The sequence below is a fragment of the Solanum pennellii genome, chromosome 9 (assembly GCF_001406875.1).
Source record: "Solanum pennellii chromosome 9, SPENNV200".
NCBI lineage: Eukaryota > Viridiplantae > Streptophyta > Magnoliopsida > Solanales > Solanaceae > Solanum > Solanum pennellii.
The window spans coordinates 4,851,315-4,869,104 of NC_028645.1; the positions used below are offsets into that span (position 1 = coordinate 4,851,315).

Here is a 17,790-nt window from a genome sequence, read left to right on the forward strand (position 1 = left end):
CCCCCAAAAAAAAAAAATAGTTTGTCATTCCAAACGCAAAAAATGACTTATGTTCATCAAGATTATAATTTCTGCAGCGTTATATACTCCAATTTATCCTTAGAAGTTGTAAGTTGCCCATGTTCTTACGATTAAACTTCGCAACTTCAGTCTTTAGATTCTTTGGTAATATATGAGTTTATTTGATGTAAAAGATGAGCTTTATTGGTTCTTCACTTCTTCTGATCAACCCACATTCACTGATCCTTTTGGCTATACTCCGCCAACTTACCTAAATTTATGAAAGGCACAAATACATGTTCTAATATTTTCAAACTTTTGGAACATATTTCAGATTTTGCTTGTTGAACGTCAATGTAACTAATGTATTTGTTATTAATATTAGTTAATTTTTTAAGTTAGAACCAAAAAAGACAAACAATGTTAAAGAATTCAGAGGAGGTATCATCTATTAGAACAATCTATCAGAGTAAATCAAATGTATAGTCCTGAATATAATTAGTTATTGTCAATTCAAAGTCCAGGATATGATCGTGGAGCTTGTATTGTATAAGTTCGAATTCTAGGACTCTTTCATTGAGTTTTACTTGCATAAGTTGGAAGTCCGGGACACGGTCCTGAAGTTTCATTTAGAACACTTCGAATTGTTGGAGTATTTTTGGAATTCATGTTGCTCTTTTTCAATTACTTTGCCTCCATTTTAAGCTGTGATCTTTCAAGTACTTTGCAAATGCTGGCTGTATTTCAGTTAACAATCCAAAAAGTGGCTACCTTTTTGTCTGTGGAAGGGCTCTTAGCCCTTGACCCCAGCCTAACTCACATATCACAAGCTGTGTCCTCACCATTAAACAAAGTCCCCTAGGCCGTTTAGCTGCTTATTTATAAGTGTAAATCATTGCAAATGCGCATATCATTCCACAGTTTGTCTGTAATTATACTGGAGTGGAGTGTTACAGAACACGTTTACCACCTATTGGCACCAGTTGGTTGAAACTTTCCCTTTATGTAGGTTGTGGACATCCCGGATGACTTTCCTTTTAAGGTTCACGATAAAGCAGGAAAAAGAGTTATTGTTCTTACGAGAGATTATGGTGAAGAGACCATAAGTATAGTAGTGGACATGCCTAATTCCAGATGTGAAAATATTGAAGATGATGCTGTTAACAGTGAAGAAGAGAGTGAGCCACAACCTTGTATACCATTGTCCGTCACTGTGTCAAAAGAAAATGGCTTGTCACTAGAGTTTGATGCAAGAGCTTTTCCAAATAAAATTTCAATTTGTGGCATGTCCATCAAGGAGCCAAAAAGTTCGAACAATCAGCTAGACTATAGAGGGCCTGCTTTCTCGTAAGTACTTACCTATTATATGATGGAGTTGCTTTGTATCCACTTTCTTACCATACTGCTCGGACTCTTTAAAAACACTGCAGGGTGTGTCGTATCCTCCAGAAGTAGTGCAGTTTTAGAGATTCCGAGCAACAAAGTTATCTTATACTGATTATCCAAGTTGTGTTGTCTTCTTTTCAGATTTCTAAATGAAAGTCTTCAGAAGTCTGTGTATGAATATATTGAAGCCAGAGGGCTGACAGGCAGCACTGCTAACTTTATGCTGGAGTATGTAATTAGCAAAGACACCAAGGAATATATCCGGTGGCTTAAAAACATCAAGAATTTTGTCGAAAACTAGCACCCTTTTTTCATGGATATTTAGAACCTGGTGAGGCTAACTGTTTTCATTTCGAGCTATTAGTAATATATCAATGATTTCTATCTTTTACTTTTCTAGTTGATGGTGATCTGGTGTTCTTACTAAAGAAACATTGGGCCAATGTCAGACGATAGACGATGATGGATGTAACGATGATGGATGTAACTTCAAAGTTGGTAAGAAGTAGCAATTGTTATAACCACATCAAACTTATTTGCAGTAATACTGGCTATAATAATGAACATCAGTGGAGGCAATCCTTGTATTAATTAGAGCATTTCTGTGATTTTGTTTACTGGATTAGTTTTCTTTCTCAGGCAATTCATGTATCCTTCAGATGAAAGATGAAAACAATAATGTTATTGCATGAATTGACAACTTTTTTAAGTTGCTGCAACATACAGATATCAACTTAAAGATACAAAATCACACACATTATATTAGAAATCAATAAATCACAGGCACAAGTTATGTATTATAAGGCATAAGTCTAGTTTCAGAATATTATGGTTTAAGAAGTTCAAAACCACAAATTATGTTTTATAAGTGCATAACTAAGCTCCTACTCAACTTATGATGCCCTCAGAGGCATACATTCAGTTTCAGAACCTTATGCCTTAAAGAGAACTTGACAAATTCGGTCACAATTAAGAATAGAACCTACGACGTTGGGTTTTGGACCCGAGCACAACACAGAGGAAATGCACGTGGGTCTCCTTGAAGAACGGAGTCTAGGGTAAAGAAAGAAAGATAGAGTGGGAACACTTTTTTGGAGCCCAGACACGAGGTCTGAATATTAAGTATGAATCATAGTTCAAATTACTTAATCTATTTCGTATTTCAAATATTGAAATAAATATCTGACGAAGTAGAACCATCACTAACAAGATAACCAATACATTAGGAGCTGGATGAAATTTTCAACTCGAATAACCTACTTGATGTGTTTCCTTATGAGTGAGTTTGTAGGTGCCCTTGCTATCCTCTTGCCTAGCGGCAAAGATTTACCTCCGTGGAAAGGTTGATTCATTCAGATGGACATGGTCTTATTGCTTGTAGGTACAATTATGTGAGTTGACAACAATACACCGTGGTATGTGTGAGTCAATATTTTACTTAGTGATTCTTTTTGACTCATAAATTTTCATTAAAATTAGAAGGACGAAAATTAAAGACTAACTTGAAATCGGGGCATTCCGTGCAAAAACTTGAAATCTGTACACAATGTACAAATAGAGTAAACTTTATATTTAATACGGAAAGGGTCAAAATTGCCCTGAACTATGTGAAATAGATCACTTATACCCTTCGTTACATTTTGGGATAAAAAAATGCCCTTGTTGTTATCCTAAGAGACCGCATATACTCTCAAGAGTTAATACCCCATATTTTTATTGACTTGGCAAGCCATGTGAGACTAATCCTTCCACCTAAGCATTGTCAACTAGGATTCATTACAAAAGAACTAGACCTTTAGCGGTGACAATAGTCATCATCCCAAAAAATCGTCACTAAAAGTTTTTAACATTAAATTCTAATTTTGTGTTTTTTTTTTCCATTATTTTTGAAAAAACAAAAATGATATCGATTAAGTAGGAGTTTAAAGATACTGTATGTTTTATTTTTATGTTATATGAAAATGTATAAAATGTACAATGATGCATTATATAGTAGGAGATGTGAATCGAGAAGTAATTTTCATAATTTTTTGTAATAATTTTGGGTGTTTTTAGTATTAATATTTCAAGTTATTTATTTTAGAAAATTAGGTTGCAATCGAAAATTAATTATCATATTTTTTTTGTTGAAAAAATAGGTTTTACTATTAGTCACTCGTCAGTAAAAGTCACTCATAACCTTTAGTGGCAATATTTTGAGATTTTGTGGCGACAAATCAAGTTCTTTTGTAGTGAATCTCAGTTGGCAACGCTTAGGTGGAGGGATTAGTCTCATGTGGCATGCCACGTCACTAAAAATTGGTGTGTTAACTCTTGAGGATATTTGTGGTCTCCTAGGATAACAACGGGGTATTTTTAATTCCAATTTATAATAGAGGGTATAAGTGATCTATTTCGCATAGTTCGGAGCAAATTTTGACCCTCTATACATATAGTATAAATATCTATGCACAACATCTACGATCAATGTGTATAGGTAATGTATACTTTGACCATGTTAGTAAACTAGACGGAGGAAGTATATATTTATGTAAGTTTTCTTTTTATTTTTGCTTAATTTGTTATATTCAACAATTTATATTTTATTTTTCAATCAATTATTCTGCTTGTTATTTGCCATCTTCAACTAGCCTCTAAGTTTAGGCAAAAATAAATAAACAAAACCGTGCCCAACTTGCATCAAGTTCATTCATTTTCTTGGTAATATCCTAGAAATTATTACCCAAAAAAAAAAAATCCTTGAAATTATCTTTATATGTAATTTCCAAGTGTTCTCCTGGAAGTAGTACTCTATTTAACTCTAAACTAAATTGTGTTCACATATATAACTAAACTTGACTAAAAACTGAAAAGAGAAGATTTCCACAGGGTAAATGTACCTCTAACATGTACACTTGTGTAGATCGTATTCAAAATTTCAGAAGGATAAACTGTTTTTAAAAAAATATCTAAAATATAAATTTAATTGGTTTAACCTTTAGTTTCTTAAAATAAACGGTTAGATTTTAAAAATTATAGATTCAAAATATATACTACTACTAATTTTAAATTTTAATATACACATTTAATTTAATTATATTAAAATATAAAAATATTATGGTGCGAAATTTTTTAGATCCTGAAAATTTTAAAAGATTAAAGCAAAAAAAAAAAATTGTTAAAAGAGTTGTCGATATTTACTTGAAGAGTGTTACTCACAAAAATAAGATAGATATAAAATCCTAAATTCCTATCATCACTTAGAGAGACACACTTAGTTATCATCTTATTATTATATGATAATTTAAATATGAATTTACATATTTATATTTAAATATATAATCTAGAGAAATTGAACACATAAATTCACGTGAACCCACAAATTCCTTTTCCATACGACTCTCTCTAATTTCTAAATACTTTCTTTCTGAATTTTCTAAGGGATTTCTGGAAGGACATCGTACTACTCACTTGACTTACGATATAATAATAATAATAATAATAATAATAATAATAATGATAATAATAATAATGTCAACTACCAATATGACGTTAATCATGGTTCAGTACTTTTTTATTTACTTCCAATCCATATTAAAATAATAGTACATATTTTTTCCTTAACTATTCAATCAAAATATTTATAAAAATAACCAATGAATATTTTTTAGTGCACGAAGTTAGCTTCTATTTATGCACTTAATATGGTAAAAATTACTTTGAAAGCTATTTAGGCCTCATTTGTTAATACTTAATGGATATCTGAATTTTAATCATTCAGATTCAGTCCAGTAAGTATGTTTAATTTTTAACTCTGAATTTGAATCATTCATTCAACCCATTAAGTTTATTTATTTTATTTTTAAAAAACTTCTTAATGGGTCTGAAGAGATCTGAACGAATCAGATCTATAGAAGACACTCTTAACAACATTCAAACTCATTTCATAAGTTATCAAATAATAAATCATAGTTTCTTTGCTTTGGGGGTGCATTTTTATCTCATAATTAAAAACTTTCTGTCTCACTTTTCTCAATCAAACACCATTTTTTCCCAACTGATAAGTTTTCATAAATCCTTTCAAATAATTTTTTTATATTAATAATTTTGTTGTATTTATGTGTGTCAAGAATATTGTTTGCAATAATATTTTTGGTATATTGTTGTTTATCAAGGTTTTTAAATGAAAAAATAGTACTCCAAATCATGATTATTAAAACTTTTAAAACTTTTTTTTTTATCAAAAGTTATATATTTTGTTGAAATGAAAAATTTATAATATTTTATTACTATAATTTCGATTTCAATCCTACATTCAGATATTGAAAACAAACGACATTAATTATTTAGTGTTCAGATTTAGAGACCACATTTTAATATTCAAATGTGTATTCAGATCAAAACACCCAAATCTTAATGCAAATTTTAATATTCACATGTATATTTAAATTCATACCTCTTAATCTTAATAAAAACAAATGATGTCTTGGTACAGTAGTATTACATAATAAATAACAAATATAGTAAAAACAACTTTCACGACACCTTTCATTACCAGTCAATGCATACAAGTCAAATCCATTTTTTTCTTTTATCATTTAATACTTGAGAGTCATCAATAGGAGACTTGTTCTTTTGCAGTATTGAAATGTTGGTGTCCAAAAATTAACAAGACAAAATAAAAGATTCTGATCGATCAAGATTAACATTTATATTTTGTATGACATATTAATTTTATTTTCAAGAATCAAAAAGGAATTTACATGTTATAGTTGAACACTCGTAGACAGAGCTAGGATAAATTCAGAATTAAAATTTTATAGATTATGAGCTCATATCCACAAGTTATTGCAATTTTAGTGAAATTTTAAACACTAATTTATATTTAATTCATACAAATTATTCAATATATAGAAGTTATAGTATTATTTATGGAGTTTCTTGTCCTTCAATGTGTATGTTTTATTGCATTTTAATTACCGTATTATTTCGTTGTAATTATGCTTTTTCTTCAGATTAACGGTTTGACAATTGACGATTGACATACTCTCTATAATATTTTGCTACGACTTATTAATTCAGTCATGTTAACTATTTTTATAGTCATGTTATTATTAGAAATAACCTCTCTAACTCCAAGATATGAGTAAGATATGTGTATACTTTCTCCACATACCTCGCTTATGAAATTACACTTAATATATTACTGTGACGACATGTCAACAAGCAACCGTCCACATCATATAGGAAGCATCCTAGTTGTTACTACTGTTTTAATTATAAAGAAACATTAAAAACAAGTGAAAGTCTTCGAATCCTAACTATAAAGTCTTCAATCGTCTTCTTCTTCTTGGAATTATTAAGTTCAATTTCCATCTTCTAAGGTAGCAATCAATTTTTTTTAATTAAAAAAATGGCACCTATCCCAACAACCATTCAACATTTTACTCACAAACATTCACTAATACTACACCATGATACCATAAACCCTAAATATTTATGTGAGGGTTGCATGACTTATGGTTTTGGTACAAGATATCATTGCCATGCTTGTACCTTTAACCTACATGAAGATTGTGCAATGTGTCCTCGAATTCTATCGTCTTTTATGCATCCTCACCACCCACTCAGGCTTGTTGAGCGCGATCACTAGAGTGGTGATCGCGCTTGCAACATATGTCGTGACCTAATTGAAGGCCTATCTTATAGGTGTGAGCCTTGTGGATTTGATGTTCATCCTATATGTACTCTATTGCCGGAAACACTCAACCATATTCTACATCAGGTAACCTAGCTAGTTTTTTCTGTCCTAATTTATGTGATCGTTTTTTATTTTTAGTTTGTTTTAAAAATTTAGAATTAAATGAATGAAAGAGCTCATTAACCTTGGTTTAATTTTTTTCCCCATTAACCTTTAATGTTAGTGTGCAATAATATCTTTAGTTTAGCTTTTAATTTTGAAAAAACAAAAATAAAAAAAGATCTAGGATTCTATAAAATTTTAGGGTTGTATAAGAATTAACTTAAGATTTATTGTGGAATTGTATAAAATTTAGGGTTCATTGTCATGGAGAAATGAAGAAAGGGGGAGAAGGATTTGAAATAAAAAAGTTTTTTAAAAAATAAATAATTTAGTAAGTTCAATTATAGATGTTAGGAGGTTGATTTTATGGGCTTTGTGTAAGATCGATTGATTTTGAAATATCTAATCGACTCATCAACTAGGTATATTTTAATACAATCAGAGTCATAATTTAGACAGGTAATTATTGAATGATTGAGATATAAAACTTCGAAAAAAATGATAATTAAGATATGTTTTTAACCATTAACTCAAAAAATTATCAAGTAAATATCATTCATGGAGTTCATTTAGAAACAAAAGAAGATTTTGTATTATAACTTACTAGGTGACCTTTAAGAGACATTCAAAAATTAGGTGAATAATACAACTATATACATTGAAAACTGATTTTAATGCATTAATATTAACCTAAAATGATCATTCAAGTAATTAACTCTCTTTTATTTAAAAAAATTATATATAAATATTTGGACCAATTATAGTTTAATATCCATCATATATATGTGGTTGTCAACAAGTGTTTTTTTTTAAATTTGATAATCATGATATTTTCATCAATATTTCAGCCGCATCCTTTAAGGCTATTGAGCTCGATCGAACAAGGAATTACTTGTGTTATTTGTAGAGGAGCATGTAACGCTTTTTCATGGCGTTATCGATGTGCACTATGTAATTTTGATATTCATATAGGTTGCGTCCCAATACAATGTCAAAATAAATTAACTCATCGAGGGATTTCGACGTACGTCCCACCATCTGTATTACCTCAACAACATTATTTTGTTGGTTATCCTAATCCAAATAATTTTCCTGGTCCATCTAATATGAACCATTATAACAACAATATTATGCCACAACTATACCAACAAAATCATGGGCAGGCACAAACTCATTATACTGGAAATTATGGTGTAAATTATGGCGGACGAATTAGTCAAGTGATGTTTCATTTGGTGAAAACAATTGCAACTGGGGTGATTTCCAATTTGGTATTTGGGGTGATCGATGTGTCTCCAGTTTTTGGATCTTGATAATGTAAAAGTGTATAATTTTTTCATTCTTAGTTATGGAAAGTATAATGCTATGAAAAAAGAAAAAAATAATTTCATTTTGTGTGGTAAAACTTTTTGTTGGATTTTTCGGTCTATATATTAAGACAATAGTTTGGGCAACTTTATAACAAAGTTTGCATAATTGCGCTCCATAGCAAATATATAACTATATAATTCGCTATACATATACAACTGTATAATTCGCTGGCCTAAATTGTATAATTCGCTTTCCTCGCTATACATATACAATTGTATGATTCGCTGGCTTATTTTGCTGCAACGTATAATTCGCTGGCCTATTTCACTTCAATTGTATAATGCACAATTGTATAATTCGCTGGCCTATTTCGCTGCAATATGTGTATAAAATTTGCTTTGCATACAATTGAATCGAAGTAAAATGTTTGTATATTGTATAATTATAAGTGTATAGGAAGAAGATATATGTTTTTCTCTCGCTTTATACAAAAACAGAAACACAATTTATACACTTCTTTTGTATAAAGTCAGAGAAAATTGTATTTCACTGCAATTGTATAATTCGTTGGCCTTTTTCGCTGCAATATTTGTATAAAATTTGCATTTGTATACAAGTTGAATCGAAGTAAAAATGTTTGTAAATTGTATAATTAAGCGTATAGTACGAAGATATATGTTTTTGCATGTGTATATACAATTTTCTCTCGCTTTGTATAAAACAGAAACACAATTTATACACTTCTATTGTATAAAGCGAGAGAGGCGAGCAGAGGGAAAGTGGCGAGCGATTATGGAAGAGTGGCGGGCGAGAGTTTTGGGAGAGAGGCAACTGGTAAACTTTGGCAAACGTTTGTTATGGGACAAAATTAAATCAAACAGTAGCTACTCTATTTATTTTAGGTTATTAGTTTGCTATTATATACAATTATCCCTAAAAAAAGGTGTTCTCTTGTTTTGGAATTTTTACTATTTTTTTGTTGCTTTATAATTGTCATAGTTTCTTTTTTTGAGAGTCGTTGGCTGTTAGTTGTGTAAAGTTTCTTTTTGTATGATAAAAAAAATTGAACCTAAAATTTACGGACCAAAAAATGTAAGATATAAATTCATTATTTGGTCCACAAAAGAAACATCACCACAATTAATTATATCAATCGTGTGAATCATATAGTAAATTATTTAAATTAAAATCTATTCGAAAAAACGAAAAAATACGACAGATAAAATAGAGGTGACAACACATGAACACGTGCATTACTTTCCTCAAAGAAACGGCAACGATACCAACAAAATTAAAGATAATGGCATATATATATTATGATCATTGGAAAATAATTAGATTTATATTTTTATTTAGTTATTTATTTTTTTCCTTGAAATCAAACTTAATAAATATTATAATGATAATTTTATTTGAGGATTTTATTAAAAAGTAGTAACACTAACACCGTGTAATATTATCTTGTCGATATTTATGATAATCCTTTAAAATTATAATTTAATTTAAAAAAAAAAATATTTTTACGAAAAGAGGGTTGACCCCACAAGTCCATAGCCCAATACTTGTGGTTGGGCCGACCATTTTTTGACCCACACAAAAAATGGGCTAATCTAGCCTGACCTCTCAAATTTATAAAACTTGTATGAATTAATCCAAATGAGGTGGGTCAGCTCATATTAACAGTTCTACTTGGATGAAATATTATTTATGGAAAAATTATTTAGATTGGTGCCTTTTAATCGATAAGTACGAATTTTAGCAATATTTTTTTATATATTATCAGTTAACAATACTTTGTTAAATTTGCAATATGCATTAAACGTGAATCAAGTATGCATATATATGTATTATAACTATTTTTAAAATATGTTATGCTTGTTTGGTAAGAAGTTAATACATTGTATTATAAGTGTATTAAAATGTGTGATAAATGTATTACCGTTCGACAAAACTTGTATTATATGTGAATAATAACTTGTTCTTTATAATATGAATTAAAAGTGTATTATAAATTTATTAAAAGTGATCAAGTGAAAAAATATGTTATTACTATAAATGACAAATAATTTTTATTTATAATATATTTATATAAATATCCCATTATTTATTGAAGTCAACTTATAAACTCAAAGAAAAAAAAAGAAATAGTTTATATTAGAATAAAATCGGTTTCAAATTACATGAGACTTTTTATTTCCTCTCTTTTAGAAAAGAATCAAAAACGTACTTTCTCATAAACTTTTTATCTTCACAGCTTAATAAATTAGAAAATAAGTAACAAAATTCCCTTATTTTTTTTAAAAAATATTTTCTAAGTAAAAATCATTCAAGGAAAATATATTTTTTCATATCAAACACACCCAAATTAAGTATCACTATATCAAAAACGATTATTCGCAAACTATATAATTTTAGCGGCAAGTAACACTTTTTGTATATGTCCCTAAAGCCTTTAGCGACATTAGTTTTAATAACACTTAATTAATATCGATAAAAACTTTAACACTCATTATTAATATCAATATTTAATTTCCTAAAAATTCTTATTATAGTAGTGCATGATTGGTGTGATGTTATGTACAAAGGTTAAATATTATTATTATGAATATATATTTAATTATTCACACCCTTAACTCAACCCAAAAAAAAAAAAAAGAACTTGTATATCCTTTATTAAATTTTGACCCCAACACTTTCCAATTTGTAAAATGCCATGCAGTTACTTAGCAACAACAAATACTTTTTCAAACAATGAGGGAAACCGTCCAATCCTTGTTTTAAATTATGTGGAAGCAACATCAATATTGATGTATATTTATTAGATAAAATAAGATCCTAAGAAAAATTAAAATAAAATAATTTTTTTCCTTAAGACAATAAATATGAAGTGATTTGTATACCATCCACTTTAAAGTCATCAATAGTAGACTTAGACCCTGTCCAGTCCAAACATACTCATCATCGTTGATTTGGTTCTTCTTTATTTCTTAATTATTTAATAATAAACTAATCAAATTATAATTTTGACATCTCTTTTTATTTACAAGTATAATTAATTTGGAAACATCTCACATATAATGGCTATTCGATTTACGACAAGGATGGTTATATACTTAAATAAAATTCACAATTTTATTGAAAAAGATAATATAAAATAATTCATTACAATTAAATTTAATCGATTCGATCTGATTATATTCTTTTGTCACTCAAGTTAAAAGAAAAAAATATTTATTATGGAATTTCCCATACATATTCTATGTTTCTTTTATTATATTATATTACACTTGAAAGGAATATTATTTATTGAAGTCAACTTATTAGTCAAAAGAAAAAAAGAAAAGAAATAGTTTATATTAGAATAAAATCGATTTCAGATTACATGAGAATTTTTATTTCCTCTCTCTTTTAAAAAAAAAGGATCAAACATACTTTTTCATAAACTTTTTATCTTTCACACCTTAATTAATTAGAAAATAAGTAACAAAACTCTCATATTTTTCAAAGTAAATATTATTTAAGGAAAATATATTTTTTCATACCAAACACACCCAAATTTAGCATGACCAGTGTGATGTTATGTACAAAGGTTAAATATTATTATTATGAATGTATATTTAATTATCTACACCCTTAATAAAATTTAAAAAAAAATTATATATTATTCGTTAAATTTTTAACTCCACCACTTTTCATCGTCATCTTTTTAAGAATTGGTAAAATGCCATGCAATTGCTTACCAACTACAAATACAATTTCAAACAACGAGGGAAAACGTCCAAGCATAGTTTTAAATTATAAGGAAGCAACATCAATTTTGATGTATATTTGGATAAAATAAGATGCCTAAGAAAAATTAAACATAAAATATATTTTTCTTTAAGACAATAAATATGAAGTGATTTGTATACCATTCACTTTAAAGTCATGACTAGTAGACTTAGACCCTGTCCACATATGTCATCATAGGTGATTCGGTTCCTCTCTATTTTTTGATTTCTCTCCATTTTTCGAGAATTTAATAATAAATTAATCAAATTATAACTTTGACATTTTATTTACAAGTAGAATTAATTTGGAAGCACCTCACCAAAGATATGATATTATGGGTATATTCTTTTATTTTTAGTTAAAACATTTTATATTCGAGCCCTCATAATAAATAAAACCCCTCTAGTACTCCTCCTTTGATTGACCAAACAAATCTAAATTAATTGATAAGTTTTGAATATGTAGACCTTTTTTTTTAAAAAAAAAGAACTTTCAATTTATTGATGAAGTACTAAAAGTAAATTTCATATTTTCATACTACGTACTATCTAAGAAATGTCAATAAGTAAGCAACCGTCAATAGCTGCTTGCAAATTGTTTAATTAGTTAGAGAAATGTCAAAAAAATGGCCCATAATATTTGATAACAAGTTTGAAATAGTCTCTTAAGTATCCATTTGGATAGTTTTGATCTTTTAAATTTTATTAAAAAGAGATTTTTGATCTCTGATTGGTATTTACAAAATTCTGTTTATTTAATTTAATAATAGTTACAAAAAAATATTTAACAAGTCAAGCAGATATTTTTGTCAAGAACCAAAAATCACAATATTAAGAAAAAATGACCAAAAAGTAACATAAACCAACAAAAAATGTACTTCCAAATGTGAATTCCCACTAAAATTTTCTATGTTTTTACATTTTCAATTGAATTCCCACTAAAATTTTCTATGTTTTTACATTTTTCAATTAGAATTTGATAAATATCTGATAAGAGACCAAAAGTTCAGTATTGACAAATTTAAATGACTAAAATTGCCCAAATGGTTATTAAGGGAAAGTTTTGTGAACTTCTACCAAAAAATAATGAACCATCTTTGTCATTTCCTCTATTTAAATATTATGTACTTATAAGAAAAGGAAAAAAAAAAAAGCAAGTTAAAGACTTTTTGAGTGAAAGACTTATAAAGTGAATCCGGAGTGAAGGTATAAAATAATAACAAAAATTTTAAAACGATATATAAAATTTTATATTAATCAAAATGGCAAAATCGCTGAAACAACAGCAATTTCCTCCACCGGAAATAGCAAAATCAAATATAATTTTTTTTTAAAAAAAATTCAAATCGCTACCTAGGCAGCGATTTTCAATTTTTTTAAAAAAAAGAATTATTTTTTTTTAGAAATGGAAATCGCTGCCTATGCAGCGATTTTCTAAAAAAAACAATTTTATTAATATTTTATACCCTTTAAGCTCCGGACTCCTTATAAATTCTTCCAATATATATTGTCATCTTGCCCTTTGAAGGTCCCAATATTTCCAACTACAAGTTCTTACTTGTGTTTATTTTTGATTTATTTTTTTTCTTTCAAGAAATGGCACCTATCCACAAGAACCCAATCCAACACTTGCTACACCCAAACCATTCATTAACATTATTTGATTCCAACACCAAATATGTATGTGATGGTTGCAAAACCCTTGGCATAGGTAAACGATTTAACTGTCCTGAATGCGATTTCGATTTACACGAATATTGTGGAACATGTCCAATGAATCTTTCTTCCTTCTTACATCCATACCATTCGCTCAAACTCGTTAACCGCGTGCCACATGGCAATCGCCAATTGGACCGCATTTGCAATGTTTGTTGTGATTCTATTGAAGGGTTATTTTATAGGTGTAAGATTTGTGAATTTGATGTCCACCCTCTATGTACTCTATTGCCTCAAACACTGCGACATGTCTTACATGAGGTAACCAATTATTTATACTTTGCAAAATCTAAATATTTTAGTTTGTCGGTAATAAACATTCAAAAATTTCAATATTAAAACACATATATATAATCCTATAGGAGGTTTGTTGTTATATATTCATAGTGTTTACTTTTGAAATAACTCTTTTGTTATGATCTACTTGGTTTGATTTAGAGTACAAGAGTTTAATAATTTATGTAAATTTAGACATAAAAGATGATGAAGAGAAAAAATATAGTCCGTGCATTAGGCCATAATATTTACATTAGGGGTGTATCCGTTACGAAGAAAATTGTCTAGGGTCGAGTCCTATGTATGGAATAAGCAAATTAGGGTCGGGTTGGGGTTGAATCTTGGCTCGAGTTCTAGGTGGGTCAGGTCTCAGATCAGGTAAACTCGGGTCAAGTCCCGAGTTGGTTGGGGCGAGGTGTTGGTTTATGGACTAGGGGTTGGGGGTGTTTAATTAGGTGGATTAGCTAGTGAGGGTGTGGTGTACTGGTGATGTTGAAGGTGACTTTAGGAAAATATTTTTTCATATTTTTATTAGAATCATTATTATTATTTTTAAACTGAAAAAACATAAGTCATTTTTCAAAATATTTTAGTGGATCAAACATGAAAAAGTTGAAGTATTCTCTGCACATTAATTATTTTTTTCTATACCAAACACACACAATTTCACCTTATTTTTTGCATGATTAACCTATTTAACTGATTATATTATTTTAGCTTCATCTAATTAAATTAAACCGATTAAAATAAAAGGTATTTTACCAACTTTATCATCCCCTTTCTAATATCTCATTTTTCTTTTAATCCTTATGTAATAAAAAATTAAAAATCAGAACATATAAGTATGGTATAATCATTATCCAAATTTCAAGCAATACTTTAATTATATTAACGATGATATTTTCAGGAGCATCGTTTAAGACTTCTAAGCTCTTCAGAATCAAGAACATGTGTTATTTGTAAAGGAGCATGTAACGCTTTTTCATGGCGTTATAGGTGTGCACTATGTGAGTTCGATATTCATATGGAATGTATGTTGGTACAATGCAAAAAGCAAAAAACATGGCTAGGAATCTCCAAGTATGTTCCACCATCGATATTTCCTAATACTTTTCAATATTTTGAATATGAATTTTCATATTCGAATCATAATCATAATCATAATGACATGTCTCATCCACATCAATGTACTGATCATGGTACAACTAGTAGAAGAATTGGAAATGTTATATTTGTAATAGTGAAAATAGTTACTACTGCGTTGATTCTTGGGCTGTGAAATAGAAGAGGATTAGACAGGGAGTTATATTTGTACTGGTGAAAATTAGATTTACTACTACAATTATATTTGTACTAGTGAAAATAGTTACTACTACTCATAATTTTATTTTCCTATGCAAGTCTACGACATTGGAAGTATTTTAGTAGCTTAACTGGTTAACTATTTGAATTTTCATCTTGTTGGTGAGAGTTTGATTTCTCAATATTGTGGTCTCCTTCCTCGTGAAATATTAGATTTATCTCTAAATTAGCTTTAAAAATATATCTCTTTACTTGACTAAATGAACTTAAATACACTTTGATCTTGTAATATGAGTGAAATACACACATAAATTCTCGTCAAATTTAGGAGTGTTTTCGATCAACACTTCTCTCAATTTTTTATTATGAACTAGATCTATGCTCGTACAAGAGTTTGAGACCACTTGTTATGTCATGTGTCAGATTAGGGATGTACATAAATGTAGTTACTCAAATGGAGAGGCGGTTTTATGGTTGTCATCAATTTGGATATGAAATTAATAATTTGTGTCAAATTCAAGGATATTTCCAATATTTTCAATTAGGGGTATACATAACCGGGTTGGTTCGGGTTTTTCAAATATCAAACCAAACCATTTGTGTCAGGTTTTTTATTTTATAAATCAAACCAAACCAATAAAACTCGGGTCTTTCAACTTCGGATTTTTTGGATTTTTTCGGATTTTTGGGTTTTTTTTATAAATTAATCATACAAACATATAATTTAATTGTACATCAAATATTTTTTTAGTCCTATAAAAATGCAACTATCTAAGTTATTTCTCAAGAAAATAACAAAAAATATGATATAATTAATGGCACTAAAATATCCAATAAAAAATAATAATAAAATCGTGTAAAAATATTGCAAATTAATAAGTCATAATGAAATTGATCATAATTTAATGTTCTAAATCATGCTAAAATAAGTTTAGCAAGTTACATGACTAAATATTAAAAGAAAGTAAAATTAGATCATGTATTTCATTGTCTAAATCTATGTAAAACTAAAAAACAAATATTCAATATTACTGTCATTGTTAGTGTTGAATTGATTTTCTTTTTGCATTAATATTAATTTGATTTTTATTTAAACTTTATTATAATTACCAACATGTATTATGAACTATAATCTTTATTAGATCATTAAGAATCTAACTTCCAAACATGAAATAAATATATTAAAAGATAAAAACTATGAAAAAATAAAAGAGATATTTACAAATTATATCAAAATAGGTATTTTTATGTATAAAATAAAATTTTAAAATTATATATATAAAGTCGGGTTGGTTTGATCTCAGGTTGATTTTTTTCAGTTGAAACCAAACCAACCCAAATATAATCAGATTTTTTTTCCAATACCAAATTAAATCAAATCAAATCACTAGTCGGATTTTTTCCAATTTGATTCAATTTACAGTTTAGTTCGATTTTCGATTCGATTTTTTACCCCTACTTTCAATATAATAATTCCCTTTACAGGGTCTAGAACTAGAAGTGCTAAAAGCTTCTGGTGTCTGGTTAGTTAATTAGATGCATGACATCCGTTTGCGTATAAATGTTTAAAAAAAGTACCTTTTTACCTAATTTTGAGAGCATCACCATAATTTTTAATTTTTCTTCCTTTTTACCAACTTTTAGAACTTAAACTATAATTAATTTACATGCGTTTTTACATTTATAAAATAGCTTAATTATAGTAAATTTACATAACTCGATGTAAATATTATTTGATATCAGTTACTATTTACTGTCTAAAAATAGATCAGAAACACGTATTAAGTAATTAAGAGGTTCAGTTTGACCAAGGATGCAAATTTAGATACTTATTATCCCATATTAAAAAAAAGAATTATATATTTTTAAGGCTCTATTTAAGGAAAAATATTTGATGTAATTGCATAGTTAATTAAATATGCACTTTTACATCATTAAATTAACTAATTATAATAATTACATAATTTGATGTAAATATTCTGACGCATATAAATATTTAGTCTAAAACTAGCTTAAAAACACATATCAAGAAATTAAGAAGTCCACTTTGACCAAGGATGCAACTTAAGGAATTTTTACATTAGATGAATATTAAGTCAAATTTATCAAATATTTAAGGCCAGTTCACTAAGCAAAAACATAATTACCATTTTAACTTGTCGAGAGAATTTCTAAACTAGGATATAATATTTGACTAAGGAAAATTAATATACTTTCTATGTATAAAACTAACCCCCCCCCCCCCCC

General features: G+C 28.3%; 2 protein-coding genes and 1 pseudogene across 2 annotated transcripts in view; all 3 read left to right on the top strand.

The window, feature by feature from the left end:
• LOC107029718 (uncharacterized protein At2g39795, mitochondrial-like) overlaps nt 1-2,119 on the top strand; it is a 7,295-nt gene extending 5,176 nt beyond the window's left edge. Inside the window, exons 2-4 of the mRNA XM_015231161.2 lie at nt 1,010-1,347; nt 1,528-1,717; nt 1,787-2,119. Coding sequence (XP_015086647.1) covers nt 1,010-1,347; nt 1,528-1,687 — 498 coding nt within the window. The 3' untranslated portion in view covers nt 1,688-1,717; nt 1,787-2,119. The remainder of the gene's footprint in view (nt 1-1,009; nt 1,348-1,527; nt 1,718-1,786) is intronic.
• A 4,621-nt stretch (nt 2,120-6,740) lies between these two features.
• LOC114074091 lies at nt 6,741-8,562 on the top strand (annotated as a pseudogene).
• Nucleotides 8,563-13,796: 5,234 nt separating this feature from the next.
• LOC107029930 lies at nt 13,797-15,668 on the top strand. Its single transcript, XM_027911921.1, has 2 exons — nt 13,797-14,226; nt 15,149-15,668. The coding sequence occupies exons 1-2, from the start codon at nt 13,846-13,848 to the stop codon at nt 15,518-15,520; spliced, it is 753 nt and encodes a 250-aa protein (XP_027767722.1). The 5' UTR covers nt 13,797-13,845; the 3' UTR covers nt 15,521-15,668.
• Nucleotides 15,669-17,790: the final 2,122 nt, after the last annotated feature.